This window comes from Colobus angolensis, unplaced genomic scaffold (genome assembly GCF_000951035.1).
Source record: "Colobus angolensis palliatus isolate OR3802 unplaced genomic scaffold, Cang.pa_1.0 Scaffold16, whole genome shotgun sequence".
Classification (NCBI taxonomy): Eukaryota; Metazoa; Chordata; class Mammalia; order Primates; family Cercopithecidae; genus Colobus; species Colobus angolensis.
Window position 1 is genome coordinate 11,067,893 of NW_012114710.1, and position 24,215 is coordinate 11,092,107.

Below are 24,215 nucleotides of genomic sequence, written 5' to 3' on the forward strand. Positions count from 1 at the left end.
TGTGATTTCAGCTCACTGCAACCTCCAGGGTTCAAGCAATTCTCCTGCCTCAGACTCCAGGATAGCTGGGAATACAGGTGTGCACCACTATGCCCAGCTTATTTTTGTATTTTTAGTAAAGACAGGTTTTCACTATGTTGGCCAGGTTGGTCTCGAACACTTGACCTCAGGTAAGCCAACTGCCTCTACTTCCCGAAGTGCTGGGATTGCAGGCATGAGCTACAATGGCGATGGCCACCTCCTCAGATTTCTGAAAAAATTATCTGAACATAGAAGTGCACACTTTTAATCCTAGCTACTAAGAGGCTGAGGTGGAAGGATCGCTTGAGCCCAGGAATTTGAGGCTGCAGTAAGCTGTGATTGCACCACTGCACTCCAGTTTGGGCTACAGAGTGAGACCCTGTCTCAAAAAAAAGAAAAATAAATAAATAAATAAATAAGTAATAAGTTAGCCCACAATGCAAAGATACTATAACCAAGATTATAGGAGCCCGAAAGAGGCTCCCTTCCTTCCCCTAGCCTCCAGACAAGTACTCCCTGGACACCCAAAACAGGAACTTCTCCAGCAGTTCAGACCCCTTGACTGCAATGACAGCACTGGGCAGCTGACTGAAGTGGGTGCCAAAGTGGAACAGCATCTTCTTGATTCACTCGGGACATCAGAGAAGAGCAACAAGTGCCGGATTTTTGCCTTGCACTTTTACTATGCTCTTAAGCATCGTTATTTTAATATATTCGGGGATCATGTACAGGTTTACTACATGGATTTATTTGTATAATAGTGAGGTCTGGGCTTCTAGTGTACCCATCACCCTAACAGTGAACATGTACCCAATAGGTAATTTTTCAACCATTACCCCCCACCTACTCTACCCACTTTTGGAATCATCAGTGTCCTCTATATATCCATGTGTACTCACTGTTTAGCTCCCATATATAAGTGAGAATGTACAGTATTTGATTTTCTGTTTTTGAATTATTTATCTTAGGATGATGGTCTCTAGTTGCATCCATGTTGCTGGAAAAGACATGAACTCATTATTTTTATGGTTGCATAGTATTCCATGGTGTGTATATACCACATTTTAAAAGAATCCAGTCATGCATTGATGGACACTTAGGTTGATTCCATGACTTTGCTATTGTGAGTAGTGCTGCAATAAACATGCAAGTGCGGAGGTCGTTTTGATATAACAATTTCTATTCCTGTGGGTAGAGACGCAGTAGTGGAATTGCTGGATCAAATGATAGTTCTGTTTTTTGCTCTTTGTAGGTTCTTAAGTATCTTTGAAGAGTAGAGAAGCATAGATATTGTAGATTGTGCTGAGGCTGTATACCCTTCCCTTCAATGTTAGAACAGAAGTTTTCATCTTTTCATTTTCAAAGTCAGTCTTTTCTCTTGAATTCTTTATCTTTTCCCTCCCATCACCTTAAGGACTTTTGTTTCACATTCTTTTATTTCATTTTTTCTCAACTTCAATCTTTTTTAAAAAATCAGTTTTTTAATCTTTTAAAAAAAATTTTAAAAATTTTTTTAAAAAAATCAGATTTTAATCTTTTTTAAAAAATCAGTTTAAAATCCTTGTTATTTAAATATGTATCAGACTCTTAACTACTGAACAAAACTTTTTAAAATCTCACTTTTTTAAATGACTGATAGATAAAATCCCACCACTGATTTATCTATCATTTGTGAAATCATTTGAGCAGCCACCATCTTTTCAAAGACTGTTTTTAAAACCCTGTACTAGTGCCTCAAGATGAGTAAGATACAGTCTTTATCAAAGAGGCTTACAGTCTAGCAGGAGAGGCAATACCTAGATTTGGGTCTGCCGTTACCAACTATAGCAAATATTTTCTCCTTTTCTCCTTTCCAGCCTCTTTTTTTTATCTGCAAAATGTACATCATGGTTTAAAATCACTATAATTCTTACCTTATAAACAAATAATTTGATACAGTATTTAATAGATAGTCATAATGGAACAATATAATTACTTTGGAAATCAGCAGAAAGGTCACTTTTTGCTGTCACTGAGTGGAAAAGGTGGCAATTTGAATTGAATCCACAAAATTCCAGAAAAATATGAGTGAAGCCATGGAGAATAGAAGCATGCAGTGTAGATAGAAGACAAAGTATGTAACCTCAGGTGACAACAAAGTGGTTTCCATCTGAGAGTCTTGGTATTAAATATGATTAGTAAGGCAAGTACATACAAAGATGAAGGACAAAATATATAGGGTTGATTACTAAGGCAAGTACATAGAGAGACGAACGACAAAATGGCATAGAGTCGGAGGGAGACAGATGACTGGACAATGCCAACTTTTAAGCAGGAGGTAGAGAAAGAAGATTCAGTGAAGAAACCAGAGGTGGCTCAGAGTGTTATAGAGGAAAATCAGAATATGTTTCAAAAAGCAGGGGATGATCTATCTGGTTAAATGCTTCAGAAGTCAAGGAGCATGAGGACTGCTTAGAGCACCGTTACTGATGATGTAAGAAGTCATTGGTGAATTTTGAACACGAGAGGAAGTCAGTTTGCATTGAGTTAAAACTAAGGTATTGAGAAAAGAAAGCTATGAGGATATTTCTGTTTTACGTGGCTTGTGATTAAATGGGCCAATTTCAGCAGCTGGCATAACCAGCAAAAGTTTCTCATTGTTTCTTGCTTTCAAGGCTAGAAGCAATATTTCTGGATTTTTATTTGAGCCAGTTTCATTGTATCCCATTGCAGAGATGTGTCATTGTTAGATAATTATTGTCAGCTGAAAATATATTTACAGAATTTATTCATGCTGACCTATAAACTGTTACGGAATTCCTCACAAGCCTGTAGTGGTGAACAAAAGTTGGAGGAATTTCAGAGTGTGCTGGAGTTGCTAACTTACAAAATAAATCTTAAGTACATCTAAGTTTTAAGTAACACTTTTACCTGCAAAATAGTGATTTGTAGACAGGTGACTTTGCAATGTGTAGGAATACCTATCTTTTTTTTTAATTTTTATTTTTTATCAGCCAGGCTGGAGTGCAGCTGTGCAATCATAGTTCACTGCAGCCTTGACCTTCTGGGCTCGATTGATCCTCTCACCTCAGCCTCCTGAGTAGCTGCGACTACAGGCACTCACCATCATGCCCAGCTAATTTGTGTGTGTGTGTGTGTGTGTGTGTGTGGATTTTTAGTAGAGACGAGGTTTTGGTATGTTGCTCAGACTGGCCTTTAACTTCTGGGCTCCATTGATCCACCTGCCTACACCTCCCAAAGTGCTGGGTTTACAGACGTGAGCCACTACACTTGGCTGGAATACCCATCTTCTAAGTTCAAGAGTCAAGGATATTTGTCGCCTGTCTGGCTATTATAACTTTTTATTATAAATTAAATTGTAATCTCCATCTCCTTTTTACAAATCAAGTCACGATGAGAACAAGTAAAAGGCTCAGAAGAAAGTACAATTAATCCAAAAAATTGCCCTTTTGTCCCAAACCTTTAATAACTATAGTAATTAACAGCAACCATATATTCAGCACTTATTATATGCTAAACACTAGGACTGGAATCTTGTTGTCCCTATAGTTTTCACTATAAGGAGATTGAAACCTTGACACCCAATACATCGTCCAGAACTCCCACAATAGTAAGTGGTGCAGGCAGGGTTAAAATTAAAAGCTTCTCAAATTTTTTACTATTCAAGTTCTCAATTAGCTCAGATTAGTGTACCCCATGGGCATTAGATCCAACCCCTGGGCAGACACAGATGGAAGAAATTTGATGTAGTCAAATGATAGACATTTATTAGCAAAGGGGATTTGGTTTTAAATAACAGAAACCCACTCAAATTAGCTTAAGCAATAAAAGGGGAACTTACTGGAAGGATTATGCTATATTTTAAGGAAGATTTGGGCAACCAATCTTCAGGAGCAACAAAAAATAGGGAAGCAGACTGAACGTGGTGACTCACATTTTTAATCCGCACTTTGGGAGGCCTAGACTGGAGGATTGCTTGAGGCCAGGAGTTGAAGACCAGCCCAGACAACATAGCGAGACCCCGTCTCTATAAGATAAATAATTAATATGAAAAAATAGGGAAGTTCTAGAAATTAAAAAAAAACTTTTTTTCTCATCTTCCTTTCTTTTTTAAAACCATTACGTTGCTTTTCTCTTGACCTTTGGTTCAAATTCTTGAGATAAATTTTCTTGTATACTGAAAATGATTGGCTTCTGGTGGATCTGAGGTCTGTTTTTTGTTCCTTGCCACTGGGCAGGGCACAGGGTGCCATTGTATATTATGGTTATAGATGATCATTTCTTCATGGCACAGAGCAATTTTCCGGGTAGGACAAACTTTGGGGAAATGGTGTGATGAATGGAACAATGTTTAACATAAAACTGTCCTAGAAAATCCACTCTATATGATGCTAAATTACAACTTTTTTGGCCTTCTTTGCCCTTAATATTGGCATAAAGGAATGGTCAAGAGCATACAGGGAGAGAGAAGTTATGACGGGCTCTTTAACTCCTTTCAGTATACGGTACGAGAAATGTGTAATAGGAAAATTTTGCTAGCCAGGAAGAGAGTTTCCTTTCCTATTTTCCAAGAAGTAATTATTTTCCTGAGATCTGAAGAAAGGGTAGAGGTCAACTAGGCAACTAGGAAAGAACATTCCACATAAGAAAACAGACCATATGGCAAGAAGGGAGAAGACGTTGTTGAGGAATTGCAAAGGCCAGTCTGTCTGTATCTGTCTATATATGAAACACAGATAGCAAGAGAAACTATCACATTGTCACATAATATATCTCCATAGCACTTAGTTTCTTTTCATATAGACACTTTCCATAGTTTCATTATTTTAACCTCCTATTTATGCAATTATTTAACTCATGTGTAGCTTTTCTTCTTGAGGTCAAACTTCGTGTAGTTTCTGCTCACTGCTGGATTCCCAGTATCCAAACTCAGTGCCTGGACTTAATAGATGAGGCTAAACACGTAAGTAGGCTTCAAATGGTACAGGACTTACGGGCTCCGATTTCATTTTTTATTCTTCAGGAATTTTGCCATCCATGGAGAAAATGAAGCATATTTCATATTTTTCTTCATTTAGCTATATTAGGCAGGTGGGTGTGTAGCAGTCCACCAGTGTGTGCTTGTGTGTGTGTGTGTGTGTGTGTGTGTGCGTGCGCATTTCAGTGTATGTGTAGTGGTGGTGGCTGAATGAATAGGAAGAGCCTAGCCCAATTCTTGACACATGGAGCAATGCTGGTAGGAGTGTAAATTAGTATAATGTCTATGGAAAACAGTATGGAGATTTCTCAAAGAACTAAAAATAGAACTACAATTTGATCCAGCAATCCTACTACTGGATATCTATCCAAAAGAAAATAAATCAATAGGATACCTGCACTCATGTTTATCAAAACACTATTGTGTGTTTGTATATACATATATGTACACACCACAGTATACTACACAGCCATAAAAAATAATGAAATCATGTCTTTTTCAGCAACATGAATACAGCTGGAGACCATCATCCTAAGTGAAATAACTCAAAAATAGAAAGAGAAATATTATACCTTCTCACTCATAATTAACTACAAAATGTGTACTTATGGATGTAGACAGTAAAATGATACCCCATAGAGACTTGGAAGGGAGAGGGAGTGGACAGGTGGCTGATGAAAAATTACTTAACAGGTACGATGTACGTTATTCAGGTGATGGATACCCTAAAACCCTGACTTGACCACCACACAATCTATGCATGTAATAAAATCATAGAAAAGGCATAACCATCCGTGGTATACTTGTACCCCATAAATTTATACAAATACAAAAATATTAATCTAAAAATAATGAATTTTAGAAATAATGTTTACCAATTATGATTTTGTCCTCTTTTGTGTTATAGGGGAGCTGAAGAAACCCAGAACAACAATTCCCAAATGCATATTTACTGCGTTACCTCTGGTGACTGTAGTTTATTTACTGGTTAACATTTCCTATCTGACTGTTCTCACACCCAGGGAAATTCTCTCTTCAGGTTTGTATGGAAATGGCTAAAACAATAAATAAAGTGCTGCTCCTTTCAACATACCTTAACTATCATTTCACCAGTCAGGACCACTGTTTACTGTTCATTATTCTATATATATAATCAACTTACAATTTCTAAAATAATAGAGGGCCAAAGGGAATGATTTGTCTTAGAAAAGATATTCATCTTTAAGCATGGTTATGCCTTTTCTGATAGTGTGGAAAGATGTATATAATGTTGCTGTATGGTGTAGATCAGATTCAAAATATTAGTATTCCTTTCATGATCTCATCTCACCAGAGATTACACATCTCACTGTGTAATCAGTGTTTACATCTATTGTCAAACTTTCAAAATGTTTGAGTCTCAATGTTTTCCTAGGTGTCAAAAAAAGTGATCAATTTGAAATGTAGAATATTGGCAGTTAAAAGAGTAGATGCTAAAGTTCAGTTGATGCATATAATTAATATTGATGTATAAAACAATACGGTTTACCGCGAACAACTCTGAAATTCATGGCGGCAAAGGGTCCTGAACATATTGGAAATCTGACCAAAAAATAGCTATCTAAGAGGCCAAATTGTAGAATAAAGAATAAAAGAATGAGAAAATCTTAAATAAATGTACATTTAAAAATGAGTAACAGATTCAAGGAATAAAAGGAAATTTGGAAAGAAATGAGAAACAGGGAAAGTGGAAGACTGGTAATTTCCTCAAGTCAGCATTAAACCACCTCATGAGATAAAATACCACCCAGTACCTTTAGGACTAATCTCTTTTGAGCAGCTATTATTGTTTTGGTGAATTTTTGAGGCATGGAGGCAAACCTAAGGGAGATTTTGATAAAAAATTCTGGTAAACTTTGCCTCAATTCTTATGTTACTGCCCTGCAGGGTGCTGCCATATGGTATCAGTGCTGATTCATAACTGTCTAGGTATCTTAGGCACTTCTAAACTAGATGTAATCAAGCTTCTGAGTGTCTGTGAGAACAAACCAAATGCAAATTCAGATCAGAACAAGCAGTGATTTATTAACTACCTTGATTATATAAAGAATAAATTGGTCGGGGCTGCAGGTCAGCTAGCACTGTTGTTACGGTTCATTGAAGCTGGCATCTGTTATGACTACCAGTGCTCCGTCCATACGGGTTGTTAAAAAGTCATGAATATCTCCTTTGGTGTCATAATGGTTACAGCAATTTTGTAGGTGGCACAATGGTTTTGGCATGTGTAGAAGACTCATGAAGCATTTTGATCATCATCACTTGTAATTTGGCTACAATGCTTATTTTTTTAGGCATATCATTTTTAGACTTTTTGTTTAAATTCTAAATTAATGTTTCTGAGTCCAAATATCTGCATGTTTATTGTACAGGAAATTTCAATTAAGAAAAAAATCAGAGTCATACATGAAAAAATATATGTGTAGGTATAGTAATCATAGCTTTATGCATGATAGCAAAAATTAAAAATCATAAAAATATCCAATAAACTTGAAACAAATAAAAAATTTATGGGAAATCTATATAACAGAATATTCTGTGATTTGTAAAAGATGATATTGTTGATGGACACTTGAAGAAAAGGGACAATGGTTATAATTCAATAATGAGGAAAAAGTCAGGATGTATATACTGATGTAAAACAGTAAATAAGTAGCTAATAATGGTGATCAATGGGAATGATATTGTATGTGACTTTTACTTTATTGTTTGCACTGAATATTATACATTTTCTTTAAGGTGCAAAATTTGTATAATAAAGGGGAACTTATAAGCAAAAGAAATAGGGTTTTTTTTTTTTTTTTTGGAGACAGAGTCTTGCTCTGTTGCCTAGGCTGGAGTCGAGTGGCACAATCTTGCTCACTGCAACCTCCACCTCCAGGGTTCAAGCACTTCTTGTGCCTCAGCGTTTCAAGTAGCTGGGATTACAGGCATGGGCCACCACACCTGACTAATTTTTGTATATTTAGTAAAGATAGGGTTTTGTCATGTTGGTCAGGCTGTTCCGACTTCAAGTGATTCTCCCTCTTGACCTCTCAAAGGGCTAGTATTACAGGCGTGAGCCACCAGGCCCAAACCTAGGTTCTTAAATTAAGAAATTTTAAAGATTAAGAGATGCATTCTTTTTCAAACAGGTATATGTAAAAAATGTGAAAAGTTCCTAGATGAATATGAAGCATCTATGATGTGGCATGAATTGTATGCTACATTTTATTTAAGGAACATTGAAAGAATTACACCAGGCTGTGATAAATATTAGATTTTAATATTTGTGGTTTACATAGAAAAAGAAACAATGGCATTAATTATGTAATGTTTCTGTCTGTGTCCATGTCAGAGCTCTGACTTGTTTCTTCACATATTTTCCTCCTAGGGAAAAAAAAAGCCTTTATTGTGAATAAGTACCACAACTGACAAGGGAAGGGTGTTCTTCTAGAACAAGGTGTATGGAAATGACTTAGTGAGGAGCCCTGTCCCAGCTTTGAAAATTGAGGATTTCATTGTTCCCAAAGTGCTGCCACAGACTGCTGACAGGGTGCTCACATTTGGTTTTCTTGAGAGTTCCATGCCATATTTAAACTAGAGAAAATTGGCATAGGACAAGATAATCTAAAACAGTAAATACATTTTATGGAAGCAGAAGCTGAGAAGGTTTCCCTGTCCAGATGCTACCTAAAAGTATCTGGTCCCAAGTACCCAGATATGGTTAAGAATTTTGGAAAGATAGCCAATGATAGGCAATAAATAAATAAATAAATTTAAAATAATAATAATAAAAGAATTTTGAAGAGAAAGCGAGAAATCTAGAATCATTTATTGGTAAATTAATGCAATTATTTTCCGAGGTCAATTTTGTAACATCATCCTTATTTTAAAATGTGTATACCTTTGGACTCACAAGTCCCACTTCTAAGAATTTACTCTAAGGAGACTTGAACAACTATCAAGAATGGAAGGCATGAGTGTTTTCATTAAAGCACATTTTATATTAGCAAGAAATTGAACATAAACTACAAATAAAACAATATGAAATGGGTAGATAAACTCATTGACAGTTATATAATGGAATGCTGAGAATTTGCTGAATAATTAGATGCATGCAAATGTACAATAAGAGCAAGATGCACCTGCAAAAACAAGCCTAAGTGAGCATACACAAACATGCACACTCATACACAACCCTAATAGGTGCTTATACATTCATACAAAATTTCTAGAAGACGATCCAAACAGCTGTTAATGGTGGTTCCATTTGCTGCACATGAATGGGAGGTTGGTGAAGAGAGGGACATTTACTTTTCACTTTATGTGCTTCAGTGCTATTTATTTTACTTTTCACCCAAAATATATATGAAATCATTTTTTTTAAAAAAGAAACAACATATGGAAAGTGTAACAAAGAAAAAACATCCCTTGTGGCACAGAGCTAAAGATGATGTAGAAAGATGTATCGTTTTTGCCAGCCAGCACTGACAGAGCTGCACCTGATCCTCCTCAAGTTATAACTAACCACGTTTGTAGAATGCACACTGGGAAACTGAAGGGGAATTTCCTTTGCATTACTGGAAAGAAATATTTTGGAAATGTGACTGCAAATGTGAAATTTATGGAGGTATGGGTGTCCAGGAAAAACAACCAACAATATCTTCCTGAAAAGAACAAGAGATATTTTTAAGGAAGATCCAAAGTTGTAGAACAGCACTAAGGAAAACAAGTGAAATGGCACTTGAAGCTATTTAAAAAGGGTTACAAAAATTAAAGATCTTTAAGAACAAGGGCTATTAATGATATTTTAATTTTGTCACATTTTGGAAGTCCTTCCTTGTGTTATAAGCCAGTATGTTGATGTCCCAAAAGTCCTCCTAGAAACCAACCTTGGTACAAGAGCATAGGCTCCAAGAACACCTATCCCCAGGGACCTCCGGCCCCATTGTGCTCATTCCATTGAAAAACTGAGAATTTGTTTCTCTCTGACCAAGTGATCTGTCCTAGCATATATTCACATAATATAAACTGAATCAAGTGAATTCTTACAAACAGTGGATGCTTTTCTTCACAGGTGCCTTTTTTTTCCTGTGGACTTTTATTAACTTAGTACCCGTAAGGTCTGTTATCTTTAAACAACAACAACAAAAAAAAGTAGAATATTCTCTAATGGTTAGTTTCTTAATCTCAGTACCATGAACATTTTATACTATATAATTTTTTGCTGTAGAGAACTGTCCTGTGCATTATAAGATGTTTAGCAACATCCTTGGCCTCTACTCACCAGATACGAGCAGCAACCTTCTACCTCCGCAGTTGTGACAGCCAAAAAAGTCTCCAGACATTGCCAAATGACCCTGAGGAGTAAATTCAACTCCAGTTGAGAGCTACGGGTCTATAGAAAAGTCCCAAATGTCATATATATTTTTAATGGTGTGTAATTTATTTTCTTCATCTACATGGTTCCTTTTTCTGTGAGGTATTTCAAATTGCGCCATGCTGTGGGAAAGTCTCATTCTGGTGTCAGTAGTGTTGCACTGTGCTTTTTGGCCTCTGAATGTAACTATTAAGACTCTATAAACTAGTTTTAGAATGTAAGCATGGATTCAATCATCCATTCAACAAAATCAATTCATTTCACTAGTGTTTATTGAAAGCCTACTATATGTCACAGAGTGATCCACTAGTTTTATAGAAAATAAATGGATTATCCTTGCCCTCAAAAACATTCTTGGTCTATTGGGGAAGACATATAAAATGATAACCATTTACAATACAGTGTGATGGGGGTCAAATAGACATCTTTATAAGGTGTTATGTAAGTGTAACTAAGGAAATAAGCAATAAAATTAAGCAAATTGAATGTTATTCCTTAAGTTTATGTTTTTATTTTGAAACAATATTAAAAGTTTTATCATTAGTATTTCTCTTTTAACACATTTTCTTTTGTGTATTTTTGTTTTTCTGCAGATGCTGTAGCTATCACATGGGCTAATCGAGTTTTTCCCTCATTGGCATGGATTATGCCTTTTGCTATTTCTACCTCATTATTTAGCAACCTTCTGATTTCTATATTTAAATCATCGAGACCAATATATCTTGCAAGCCAAGAGGGCCAGCTGCCTTTGCTATTTAATACACTTAATAGTCACTCCTCTCCATTTACAGCTGTGCTGCTACTTGTCACTTTGGGATCCCTTGCAATTATCTTAACAAGTCTAATTGATTTGATAAACTATATTTTTTTCACGAATTCATTATGGTCTATATTATTAATGATAGGAATACTAAGGCGGAGATACCAGGAACCCAATCTATCTATACCTTATAAGGTAAAATTGGATTTTCTAATTCTTTTCTGTGTGAAATAAGAGATATTGAGTATAACGGCATTTAAGATTATAATCAAAGCATCTACAAGTAGATCTTCTGAATACTCAGTTATTGTGAAACATAATAATAATCTGGTCTTGGTTTTAATTTTCCTTTTTATTGGCTAGGTTGCTCAATATAAAGTCTCTTATATTCCATTTAATGGTTTATTAGAGAGAAAAACAGTTCTCTGGATGATTGGACAGATTATTATGAGTCTTTTGAACAGATATTATTTTGTCTATTTATGTAACTAGTTATGCATATGAATGTCTTCCACAGTCAGGGTCAGATTTAGCAGATGAGAAACAGAAGAGGCAAGGTGAGGTCACAAGTGATAACATCCACTGTTCTGAAACATCAACTTACTTTGTTGGCAAATTCCAGTCTTTCAACTTTACTTATTTTAAACTGACTTTCAGTCTGTATGAAAAAAATTTTCACAAGGGAGGAGACAATCATTTAATTGTAGAGAAACAAATAAGCAGCAAAACTTGATAGCATAAGAATGTTATTGGAGAAAGATGGCCCTGACACTGATTATCAGAATAATAAAATAATCTTGGTTGCCTAGGTAGGTTGTTCAAAGCTTGGCTTGGATGATCACCTTTAATCCTCTCAGTAATAAAAAGGTGGATTCTATTGTTATTTCCATTTTACAGATAAGAAAACAAACTTAGAAAAGTTAGGTCACTTGCCCAAGCTCACACAGCATGGATTAGAGCAAGATTCAAATCTAGGCAGTCTCTCTGGAGTGTTTGACTCTTGCTAAATACAAAATATAAGAAAGAACTGCTGAGAGAAGGAAAGCAATGTTCCCATCACCAACTATGGTTGATATATGTCCTTCTTTCCTTTCCAGCCTTCTTTTCAACTTCTTCCATCCAGTCATCTCTTAATTGCTGTGTATTTGAGTATTAGTTGTCAAGAGGCAACTATATCTTAAGCACCTTGCTAGGTATTCTGAGTAGAAAAAGAATTAAGACTTGGCTCCTGCCTTTAGGCAGGTTATAATCTATCTGGACAGTCATGTAAACCAAAAATCATGGTGTGATGATTGCTACCTAGTGGTCTGCAGAGGAAGCTCAGAGAACACATAGGGAGAGAGATCCAATCTACAGCAGGGCTGATGGCCATAGTGCCCCTTGGATGTGCCTCCCTAACGTCTGCTCTCTGTATAGTTTCACATGCTGCATCTTTTTAATATGTCTTTTGCTGTTTTCTCATCCACACTTTTGTTAGATGACTGACCCTAATAGATACAATTATAAAGAAGTTATGAACTGGGGGATAAATTTGTTATACACAAATAACAGTATAAGATAATCATTAAGAGCTTTGGGCTCAAGCCCAGTTGCTTGGCTAGTAGCTGAGTTTAGTCTTGTTATTGAACCTCTGAACCTCAGTTTCTTCAGATCTAAAATGGGAAAAAATAATACCTATCTCCTATTAACATTGGATGTATTAAGTAAGCTAAGGCATGCAAACAATCCAGGGTCTGACATTGATGGCTATTATTGCTTATATTATTATTCAACTTACACTTGCATCAGAAAGGAAGGCAAGGCAGCCTTAAGTACAAGTGGCTAAAATTTGTCTTGTATGCCCCCAGGAGTGCTCTTTTCTTTTCTCTCAATTATTTGATAATGGATACTGAGCCATGAGATGATAAAGTATCTTTATTTATTTATTTATTTATTTTAAGATGGAGTCTCACTCTGTCACCCAGGCTGGAGTGCAATGGCGCGATCTCGGCTCACTGCAAGCTCCACCTCCTGGGTTCACGTCATTCTTCTGCCTCAGCCTCCCGAGTAGCTGGCACTACAGAAGCCCACCACCACATCTGGCTAATTTTTTTGTATTTTTAGTAGAGATGGGGTTTCACCACGTTGGCCAGGATGGTCTTTATCTCCTGACCTTGTGATCTGCCTGTCTCGGCCTCCCAAAGTGCTGGGATTACAGGAGTGAGCCACTGTGCCTGGCCTAAAGTATCTTTTTCAGGGATGCTTTATAAACTAAGAAGAGTTTTTTTTTTTTTTTTTTTGAGACAGAGTCTCTTCTTGTCCAGGCTGGAGAGCCTGGAGTGCAGTGGCGTGATCTTGGCTCACTGCAACCTCTGCCTCCTGGGTTCAAGTGATTCTCCTGCCTCAGCCTCCCAAGTAGCTAGGATTACAGGTGCCCACCACCACACCCAGCTAATTTTTGTTTTTTAGTGGAGACAGGGTTTCACCGTGTTGCCCAGGCTGATCTCGATCTCCTGGCCTCGTGATCCACCAGCCTTGGCCTCACAAAGTGCTGGGATTACAGGCGTGAGCCACTATGCCCTGCCAAGAAAAGATTCTTAATGATTAAATCCCAACAAATGATCCTCTAATGAAAGGGTTTTGTTTCATAAATTATGACTAGCTGTGTTATATACCTTTGGGGAATGTAGATTCATATCAGTTATATCTTATATCAATTTTCTCCCTAGGTTGGGTAACGTTGTAGAGAACTCTTATAATTCTAACACAAAGCAGGTACCAAGGACTGGTCTTTAAGGCTTTTGGCAAAACAAAAACAAAACATAAAACAGGGAAATTGTTTTAGCTAAAACCTTTATCTTGATTTTTTTTTTAATATGCTGCGCCTATAAAGTTATAACACTTACCTGTCAGTATTTACGTGCATAACAGAGGGTCTGAGGATGATTTTTCTGTTTTGTCATGAATTTCTTACTGCCTTGAGATATTTTCCAAAGAAGATTGTTGTTACTTCCATTGGGCCTTAGAAATTCCCTCTTAACAGATTCATGGTACCCAGATCAGTAGATTGTGATCTTATCAGCAAATGGTCCTAGTTATTTCCATTCATGGACAGTCAAATGCTAGATGCCCATTCCCTCCAACCTGACAATGAGCCTTCAACATCTCCTTTCACTCAGGCGTTTATCTGACTTCTAAGCCAGGTTTATTCAACTTTACAACTAATTTAGCCTGTTTAATTAGCTTGTATGTTTGCATTTTTATTTATATAAATATGCAGGTATCATTCATGGATGTTCATATCTAATATTTTTTCAAACTTTGCTCTTTTCAGGTGTTTTTGCCATTTCCATTAACCACAATAGTCATCGACATGGGCTTGGTTGTGATACCATTGATAAAGTCTCCAAATGTGCATTATGTCTATGTGCTTCTGTTAGTTCTCAGTGGATTACTATTTTACATACCTTTAATACATTTTAAAATAAGATTGGCTTGGTTTGAGAAGATGACTTGCTATTTACAATTACTATTTAATATTTGCCTTCCTGATACGTCTGAGGAACAGATGTCAGAAGTGCAAACTGTTAAAAAATAACATTCTAAAAAACATATATCACATTCCAAATCAAGGTTAAACACATGATAGAACATTCATGGCTAAATTCCTATGGTAACTATTTTTTTCTCAAATGAAATAAGTAATGTATGCAAAAGTGCCCAAGACAGTACCTGGCTTCAAAGTCACTAACAAATTGTTATGCATAACTAAAGCTCTGCTTTGTGTGGTAAAAGTCCTGGTTTGCATAGCTTGATAGAGTGATTATGCATCTCCCATTCTCTCACTCTTTTTTCTGTATCCCACCCCTTTTCTACTGACTTTGTGGGGATCCTATAATAAAAGTGAATGACTAAAAATTTTAAAAGCATTCCTTATCTTCATCTTTCCTGAGTCCTTTTTTTTTGAGGCGAGTGGGGCCGTGGAAGATGCTGATTTGAAGATGAAAAGAATAATTCCATTTTTCCAGTTGGCTTTTCCCTTCTAGAATGTAGCACTTTTTCTTTTTTTTTTTTTAAATTGAGATGGAGCCTCACTCTTGCCCAGGCTGGAGTGCAGTGGTGTGATCTCGGCTCACTGCAACCTCCACCTCCTGGGTTCAAGGGATTCTCCTGCCTCAGCCTCCTGAGTAGCTGGGATTATAGGCGCCTGCCATTATACTCAGCTAATTTTTTGTATTTTTGGTAGAGACTGAGTTTCACCATATTGATCAGGCTGGTCTCAAACTCCTAAACTCGTGATTCGCCTGCCTCGACCGCCCGAAGTGTTGGGATTACAGGCGTGAGCCGCTGTGCCTGGACCCATCTTTTTTTTTCAAGCTAATAACTATTTTAGAAGCATGGGGCTGGGCGTGGTAGCTCACACCTGTAATCTCAGCACTTTAGAAGGCTGAGGCAGGCGGATTACTTGAGGTTAGGAGTTCAAGGCCAGCCTGGCCAACATGGTGAAAACCTGTGTCTACCAAAAATATAAAATTAGCTGCGTGTGGTGGTGTGCACCTGTAATCACAGCTACTCAGGAGGCTGAGGCAGGAGAATCACTTGAACTCAGGAGGCAGAGGTTGCAGTGAGCAGAGATTGTGTCACTGCACTCCAGCCTGGGTGACAGAGTGAGACTCTGTCTCAAAAAAACAAGAAGCATGAATCTTTAGGTTAATTTTCTTTGAGTGCCTTTAGGAAAAATGTTGACATGTCTTAGAAGAACAGCATTACTGTGTCTTCATTTGATTTATTAATAAGTGTGACCTATTGGGAATGATGTAGTTGTATATAAAGTGTGTGTAATAGCTGGCTAAGTGGATAGCATCCCAGGAGTCACACTCATCCAGTATCATTCAGTTTAAAAAATTCATCCACATAGCTTAGAATTTTAAAAAATCTGGTTTAGAGATGTCTTCAGAAAGTGGGAATGTGGGAAGATGACCAGTGACCTTTGTTAGCCAGCTCTATTCCTGGCCTCCCTTTATCCCTCAGAGGTGGCATCCACAGATGTAGAAGGACTTGTCAAGTTTGAGGAACTATCCCCTCGTGTGATGGTTAGTTTTATGTGTCAACTTGGCTGGATCATGGGGCCCAGACATTTGATCACACATTATTCTGGATGTTTCTGCAAGGGTGTTTTTTTGGATAAGATTAACATTTAAATAGTTGGATTCTGAGTAAAGCACAATGCCCTTCCTGTTGTGAGTGGGCCTCATTCAATAAGTTGAAGTCCTTGATAGAACAAAGACTGACTTCCCCAAGAGGGAATTCTGTCAGCAGATTGCCTTCGGACTAGAATTGCAACATCAGCTCTTCCATGGGTCTCTAGCCTGTCAGGCCACCAGGCCACACTACAGATTTTGGACTTGCCAGCCTCTAGCCTCCATGATTCCGTGAGCCAAGCCAATTCCTTAAAAATAAAATTCTCTCTCTCTCTCTTCCTCTCGCTCTTTCTCCATATACACATCCATGGGTCTGTTTCTTTGGAGAAGCCAATAACGTATTTAAGTTAGTATGGTAGATATCTATTTATAACATACTACTTATTTATTCCTAAGACAGTTGCCTTATGTGGGCCTCATGGTTCAACATTCCCTTCACATAAACTTCCACTACACTTAGACAACTGCCCAACTTTCCTTTTCATATGAGCCTTCAACACAGTATGTGACAAAATACTTCCTGAGCTTAGTTTCATAGACATCATCCACATTCAGGATCAGAGCTTCAGATTCTGGAGACCTGGAAGATATTTAAATTACAAGTGAGAAGAACCAATGATTTGACTGACATTAGATTTAGAAGATATCTTAAATGTTTACAGCAGCCCCACAAAGTAACTCACTCATCTATGTTTGTATACTCCCAGGGATGGGGGAATCACTACTTGCTAAAGATGCTGGTCCTATCTTTGGACAGCGTTGTTTTCCAAAAGCTTTTCCTAATAATATGAAGCTGCAATGTAATTTCTATCTATTAGGTAAGTCTAATCATCTTTCACATGATATCCTTTTAGATATTTGGTAATAATCATTTCGTGGCTCTGTGTCTTTTCCAGATTAAAACCCCCCAGTAGTCCAAAGTTGCTGCTTTTGAAAACCTTGAACCCTCTACATCTTGCCAGGCCCTTTTCAATGTAATGATGTATTAAATTTTTATGCCATAAACAATGTAGTCTTTCTGAACGTGGTCTGACTATGGCAGAGCAGAGTGGAGCTATCATTTCCCTTATTTTAAATATTCTAGTTTTGTTCACTGCTTTGGCACCACTATGCACTTAAACGTCCTACGTCTTTCATGTAAGTCATGGCCGAGACCTGCCTATTCTAAGACTGTGTGGGACATTACGTCGGCAAGTCTAATAGGTCAATACAGTTTCTCAGGGAAACTTTTGCTCCACAGGAAGATAACAAGAAATTGGCTGATGGTAGCAAGAGCGGGGTTATAAAATTTCAATACTTCAAGGAAAGTCACAACATGAATTTCATTATAGCTTCTATATTTTATATTATTTTTGGAAATAAGGCCTTACAAAATATATGTGTAGTAAATTTTCTGCTTTGCAATTCCTTTTGTTCTACTCCAGACCACCAGCAATTCATCTTCCTGCTATGTTTCTCTTAAGAAGAGTTTATTTCAAAGCCATCTATAAAGAATTCCTGGCTGGGCGTGGTGGCTCACGCCTGTAATCCCAGAACTTCGGTAGGTAGAGGTGGGTTGGTCATGAGGTCAAGAGATCGAGACCATCCTGGTCAACATGATGAAACCCCATTTCTACTAAAAATACAAAACTTAGCTGTATGTAGTGGTGGGCACCTATAGTCCCAGCTACTCTGGAGGCTGAGGCAGGAGAATCACTTGAACCCAGGAGGTAGAGTTTGCAATGAGCCGAGATTGCACCACTGCACTCCAGCCTGGCAACAGAGTGAGACTGTCTCAAAAAAAAAAAAAAAAAAAAAAAAAAAGAATTCCTTTGATGACATCAGGCAAGGACTTATTTGCTATACTCTCTGAGTTGAGGCTTATGGTACTTATCCATTTGACACAGGTGTGCTGCGAAGATTAATGAGTTTCATGTGACATACTTCGAAGTTGAAAAGTAATCACTTTTATATTGTACATATAGGGCCTTCAAGGTGTTATCTCTTGTTTGTATCATGAAATTTGCAAAGCAGACACTACCTGAGAGGCTTCTACCTCCTCTCTGTTCAGAACAGGTTTACTTTTATTATTCTATTTTTTTTGTTGTTGTTGTTGAGACGGAGCCTCACTCTGTCGTCCAGGCCGAAGTCCATTGGCACAATCTTTGCTCACTGCAACCTTGGCTTCCCAGGCTCAAGTGATCACCCACTTCAGCCTCTCAAGTAGCTGGGACTACAAATGCATGCCATGAAGCCTGCCTAATTTTTTTGTATTTTTGGTAGACAAGGAGTTCTGCCATGTTGCCCAGGCTGGATCTTGCACTCCTGAGCTCAAGCCATCAGCCTGTCTTCACCTCCCAAAGTGCTAGGATTACAGGCATGAGCCATTGAGCCCTGCCCAGAACAGGTTCAAATAGCTTTGTGAGGTTGTATTCATTTCCTAGAGCTGCCGTAACAAATTATCACAAATTCAATTGGCTTAAAATAACAGAAATTTATTCTCTTGCAGGAGGTTAGAAGTCTAAAATCATCCTAAGCAAATTAACACAAGAACAGAAAACCAAATACCATATGTTCTCACTTATAAATGGAAACTAAACATTGGGTACTTGTGGACAGAAAGATGGCAACAATTGACACTGGGGACTTTTAGAGGGGGGAGTGGGGAGAGGGGCAAGGGTTGAAAAACTAACTACTGGGTACTATGCTCAATACCTGGCTGATGATATCATTAGGTATCATACCTAAACTTCAGCATCATGCAATGTACCCAGGTAACCAACCTGCACATGTACCCCCTGAATCTAAAATAAAAGTTGAAAAAAATTAAAAAACAAATCTCCCTCTCCTTTCTCTCGTAAGGTTAGCAGTCACTGGATTTAGGGCCCACTCCAAATCCAGGATGTTCCTGTCTCAAGATCCTGAACTTCTTACATCTGTAAAGAACCTTGTTCCAAGCAAGGTCACATTCTGATGTTCCCTCTAGATCTGTTTATAAAAAGGCCATTATTCAACCCACGAAGCTAGGTCCTCCTCGTTATCCAACTCCATTCCCAGTTTGTGTGGTGGCCTCTTGCAGCTATAGAGGCTGGTTCAAGAAGGCCACCCTGATTTTGCTTCTTTCTGTAGGTAATAATTCATCTGCATGTTGGAGTTGGAACTAAAATATGAAATCTGGAAAAGTCTCAAACTTCGTCCCAAGATGTAGTACTGTGAGCCTCCATTATTAGCAATGTCTCCTAAAATGATGGGATCAGTATTTCAAAAGGAACCTTAAACTAGACTTGAGAAACAGCCAGGTAATCGCCAGAGCTGGGTTATTCTGACTGATGCCAGGGTGTCCCAGCGGACAAAGAGAGTATTGGGAATTCTTGACAAGCAAGAACCTGGATGTTACTATCTACATCATGTTTTCTTATCTTGACTAATGATGTGGTTGTGAAGGAAATAATTGTCCTGCAACGAATCTGTTCACATCTTTCCATTAGGCCTAGGCCTCTCTGAGACGACTTCTCTCTGAGTTGCTGCTTGTTCAGTATCTTGTATATGAAACCAGTAGGAAGAAAAAAAGTCACTTTGCTTAAGTGTCAGCTCTGTGCCAGAGGGTTAGGAATGCTGGCGTAGTTCCCAGAATACAGGATATACGCTTATTTTCAAGCATGAGAAACAAACTACCTGAATGTAGAGAAGTCACAATAACTTTATAGGGAGTAAAGTTTCAGAATTGTGTTTCTAAGTAGTGCACTTCTATTACTTTAAGGTGAAGAAAAATATAAGCGTACCTTTATTTAGCTGTAAAACAGAAGTGGGTAATTTCTCAGATCCTTTCCAGGTATAACAAATGACAAGCATTCTTCTTGTTTTAAAAAATGTCAAATTGTATTTTAGATTAAGAGGTACATGTGTAGGTTTGTTACATGGGTACATTGCATAATGCTGGGGTTTGGGATGCAAATGATCCCATCATGCTGGTAGTGAGCATAGTACCCAATAGGTGGTTTTTCAGCCCATGCTGTCCTCTCCCTCTCCATCTAGTAGTTCTCATTGTCTCTTGTTCCTATCTTTAGGTTTATGTGTACTCATTGTTTAGTTCCCACTTATAAGTGAGAACATGCAGCATTTGGTTTTCTGTTCCTTCATAAATTTGCTTAGGATAATGGCCTCTAGCTTCATCCATGTTGCTGCAAAGAACATGATTTTGCTATTTTTTAGTACTATATAGTATTTCATGGTCTATATGCACCACATTTTCTTTATCCAGTCCACCATGGATGGACATTTAGGTTGATTCCATGTCTTTGCTATTGTGAATAGTGCTGTGAAGAACATATGAATGCCTGTGTCTTTTTGATAGAATGAATTATTTTACTTTGGGTATATACCAAATAGTGGAATTGCTGAGTTGAATGGCAGTTCTCTTTTAAGTTCTTTGAGGAATCTCCAAACTGCTTTCCCCAGTGGCTCAGTCTGCATTTCCACCAACAGTGTCTAAGCGTTCCCTTTTTTCCACAGCCCTGACAGCATCTGTTATTTTTTGACTTTTTAATAACCACCATTCTGCTTAGTGTGAGATGGTATCTGTGGTTTTGATTATAATGCATTTGAACATTGTGTGGTATAAATCAGCTGTTTCTCACTTTGTCTTATTTTTAGTTTAAGGATCCACTGTCTTGAGACTGCTAAATCAGTTACCTTTTATCCATTCACTTTCTAGTTACCAATATTTTGTTGCTCTCTTCTTTGTGGGGTTATTTATTTTAAAAGTTCCTTTATTACCATTTCTGTGAGATTCCAGAAGGGTGGCTAAAACCGATGTTTCTTCAGTCTGCTGTCTTAATGTGGATGCTTAAAAAGTTTCAATAACTTAAGAGTGTTTAAAATGTTGCAAATGTTTTTTTAACAAATAAAATGCCAGTCAAGAAATCTGGATCAATAATACTGACTACTCTCAATAAAGTTTAAAGGAAAAATGTTGAAACAGATTTGACTTATAAATCTCTGTCTCAGTGATCCAAATTGTTCTAAAACAAAAATATAATAATTTCTGAGTTAAAGTCTTACGGAAGAAGGCTGTCTATAGCAAGCAAGAAAATTCTTTATCACATGGCAGCTATGAGCACTTTAGTGGATGAGGGAGACTCTATTGTTTGCCTCTTTCTCCTTTGATAAGAGAAAATTGATTTTATACAAGTAAAAGATAAAATCACTCCTATCTTAAGAGGATGTATCATAAACGATCTTAGCCAATCACTGTAATCCTAGGCTCCTTGCCTGTGATTGGCTTTGGTGTAGGCATGGGACCCAGTTGTTGCCAATAAAATGTAAAGAGGAGTTTAAAGTAGAGTTTATAAGAAAGGCTGTCCTCCCCAATTGAAAGACAAAAATCCAAAAATCCAAAAAAAAGGTCTCTATTCTTCCCTTTCTTGGATTTTGTCATGTAAAGATGTGATACTTGAAGCCGTGCTGGCCAACTTGTGATCCTGAGGTGAAAGCTGGGAGAACTAGGGACAAACAGACAGAGCCAATGTATTGTTTTGCTGCAAACCTAACCAACTCTGAAACTTCCTGCTTCCAGACTTTTTATTATGTGACTTAATTAAATATGGCTATGGTTTAAGACATTGTTGTCCAATTTTTCTATTTCAAGCCAAAAATAGTTTTGTGTTTGTTTATTTGTTCATTTTTGCAATGGGATCTTGCTATGTTGCCCAGGCTGTACTCAAACTGTGATGGCCTCAGCCTACTGAGCAACTAGGACTATAGGCAAGCACTACCACACCCAGCTAGTCAATGTCTTCAAAACTGTTTTATCCTCTACAAATTAGAGTTAATACCTAGCGCTTAGGTTTTTTTAAAATGAAAACTAAATGAGATAACATGTTAAAAATGAGAAAAGGAGTGAGGTGCAGTGGCTCACACCTGTAACCCCATCACTTTGGGAGGCTGAGGTGGGTGGATTGTTTGAGCTCAGGACCAACCTGGGCAACTTGGGAAACCCCGTCTCTACAAAATAAATAAATGAATGAATAAATAAATAAATAAATAAATAAATAAGGTAAGTATGGTAGCATGTGCTTGTAGTCCTAGCTACTCAGGAGGCAGAGGCAGGAGGATCACTTGAGCCTGGGAGGTCATGGCTGCAGTAATCTGTGACTGCAGCCTGGGTGACAAAGCAAGACTCTGTCTTCAAAAAGGAAAAATTTAAGAGAGAGAGAGACAGTGTTTTTCTCGATGTCTGGCACTCTAAAGAAATTGTAGTTAACAATTATTTTAAATTAAGACTTCTATTTTTAAGATTTTAATAACTGTCTTCATAACACCCATGATTTGGCCTAATGAGTGTATGCAAATTAGATACATAGGCAGCTTATTTTTCATGCCCAATATCTGGCACATAGTAAGTACTCCATAAAATTTTTAAAACAGGTAAACATAGTAGCTATGCAATACATCTTTACTAAATGAGTAAATAAAAGAATAGATGGGCAAGTGAATGAACTAATAAGTGTCAACAGTTTCAAGTGACTTGATTACTTTAAAAAGCTAGAAGAAACAGTAGCATGGTATCCAAATCAATTCTGTGGAAAACATAATAGATACAGTTCCTCTGGAAAACAGGATAGCATGATAAGTAGCAAAATATAAACCCTGCATAGGACATTGTGTAGTGTCACTTAGTACTGATGAAGTAGTGCATTGTATTATGGAAAAGTATCCTGGAGCCCCTCATGGGAAGTCTCTCTGAATTGTATTAAAGACAGACCTAGTCCCTCACTCTCTTTAGGATTTTATCTGGGAATCTCACATGCTTGTGTAGCATCAAGTTTCAATTGATATCATACATGTATAGCATTTTGCCATAAACAAGACTCAGTAAAACAAATGGAATGTGCTGGAGAGTTTTCTACAGAATGAGGGGTTCCTCATAGAAGCCTGTGGCCTCTATAATTAATTCTCTTTCTTTTCTGAACTGATGGGCTCATTCTGGGCACCAAGCAGAATTCTAGCTAGAATTTCATCACCTGTTGGTCCCAATCTTATCACAACAGTTTGTATTTTTAAAAGAAATACATAACATTGAAAAATAATGATTTTCTGTTGCTCACAGGAAACATGCATTGTGCTTTTTATTGGAAACTTCTGGCTCACATACCTCTTGACGTCACATCTGAACTCAAAGCCCATTCTTGTTTTGGAATTTTTTTAAAGCCTGATTCCAAATTCTGTAGAAATCAGCATTTAAAAAGCAAGAGCTCAAAATTTCGTGATGTTTTTGATGCTGATTCAACAGAATCCAAGTTACCTCAGGTCAATATAAAGAAAGTGACTTAAACCAATTATTCAATTTGTGTAAAGTTTTCTGGAAAGAAGTAAATGATTTATTTCTAAATATTTTATGAGTCCAAAGGCTGAATCTTAAAGCTATGGTTTGAAAAAGCCAACACCATCGAAGAATTAATGCTCTAATTTCTTTGGTTGTTATTCTGGAAAGCTATTGTAAGATTATGGGCACATATGTGGTTTAGAGAAAAAAGCCACTAATGAGACAGTGCCATATGCTTTCTTTACCTTGGATCTGAGCGGAAAAAAAATGACTCTTGTTGAGTCCCAGGGGTGAGTAGGCTTCAAGTTCAGTGGAAGACTCAGCTTGTGGTTTAATGAGGGCACACCCTAGTTCACAAATTCGTAAATCAGTCATGATGGAAGAGAAAGGGTGGCTGGTTTGCATAGAACCTGATTGCATTGAAGAAATTTCCAGCTCTGGCAAAAGTAGTAAAATGAAGGTTCAAACTCCAGTTGGAGAGGAGAATATCCAGCCAAAGTGTTTCTAAATTTGGGTATATGAAAATTTGAGAATGACAATTATCACTCTCTGCACTGGAGATGGAGCTTTTGTTT

The 24,215-nt window shown here is 37.4% G+C and overlaps 1 protein-coding gene across 2 annotated transcripts in view; it reads left to right on the plus strand.

The window, feature by feature from the left end:
• SLC7A13 (solute carrier family 7 (anionic amino acid transporter), member 13) overlaps nucleotides 1-15,059 on the plus strand; it is a 17,208-nt gene extending 2,149 nt beyond the window's left edge. Inside the window, exons 2-4 of one of the 2 annotated variants that reach the window (XM_011937090.1) lie at nucleotides 5,907-6,038; nucleotides 10,991-11,352; nucleotides 14,471-15,059. In XM_011937090.1, coding sequence (XP_011792480.1) covers nucleotides 5,907-6,038; nucleotides 10,991-11,352; nucleotides 14,471-14,734 — 758 coding nt within the window. In that variant the 3' untranslated portion in view covers nucleotides 14,735-15,059. Of the gene's footprint in view, nucleotides 1-5,906; nucleotides 6,039-10,990; nucleotides 11,469-14,470 lie in introns of those variants that run through there. The other variant, XM_011937091.1, reaches the window with a different exon arrangement.
• The last annotated feature ends 9,156 nt before the right edge of the window (nucleotides 15,060-24,215 follow it).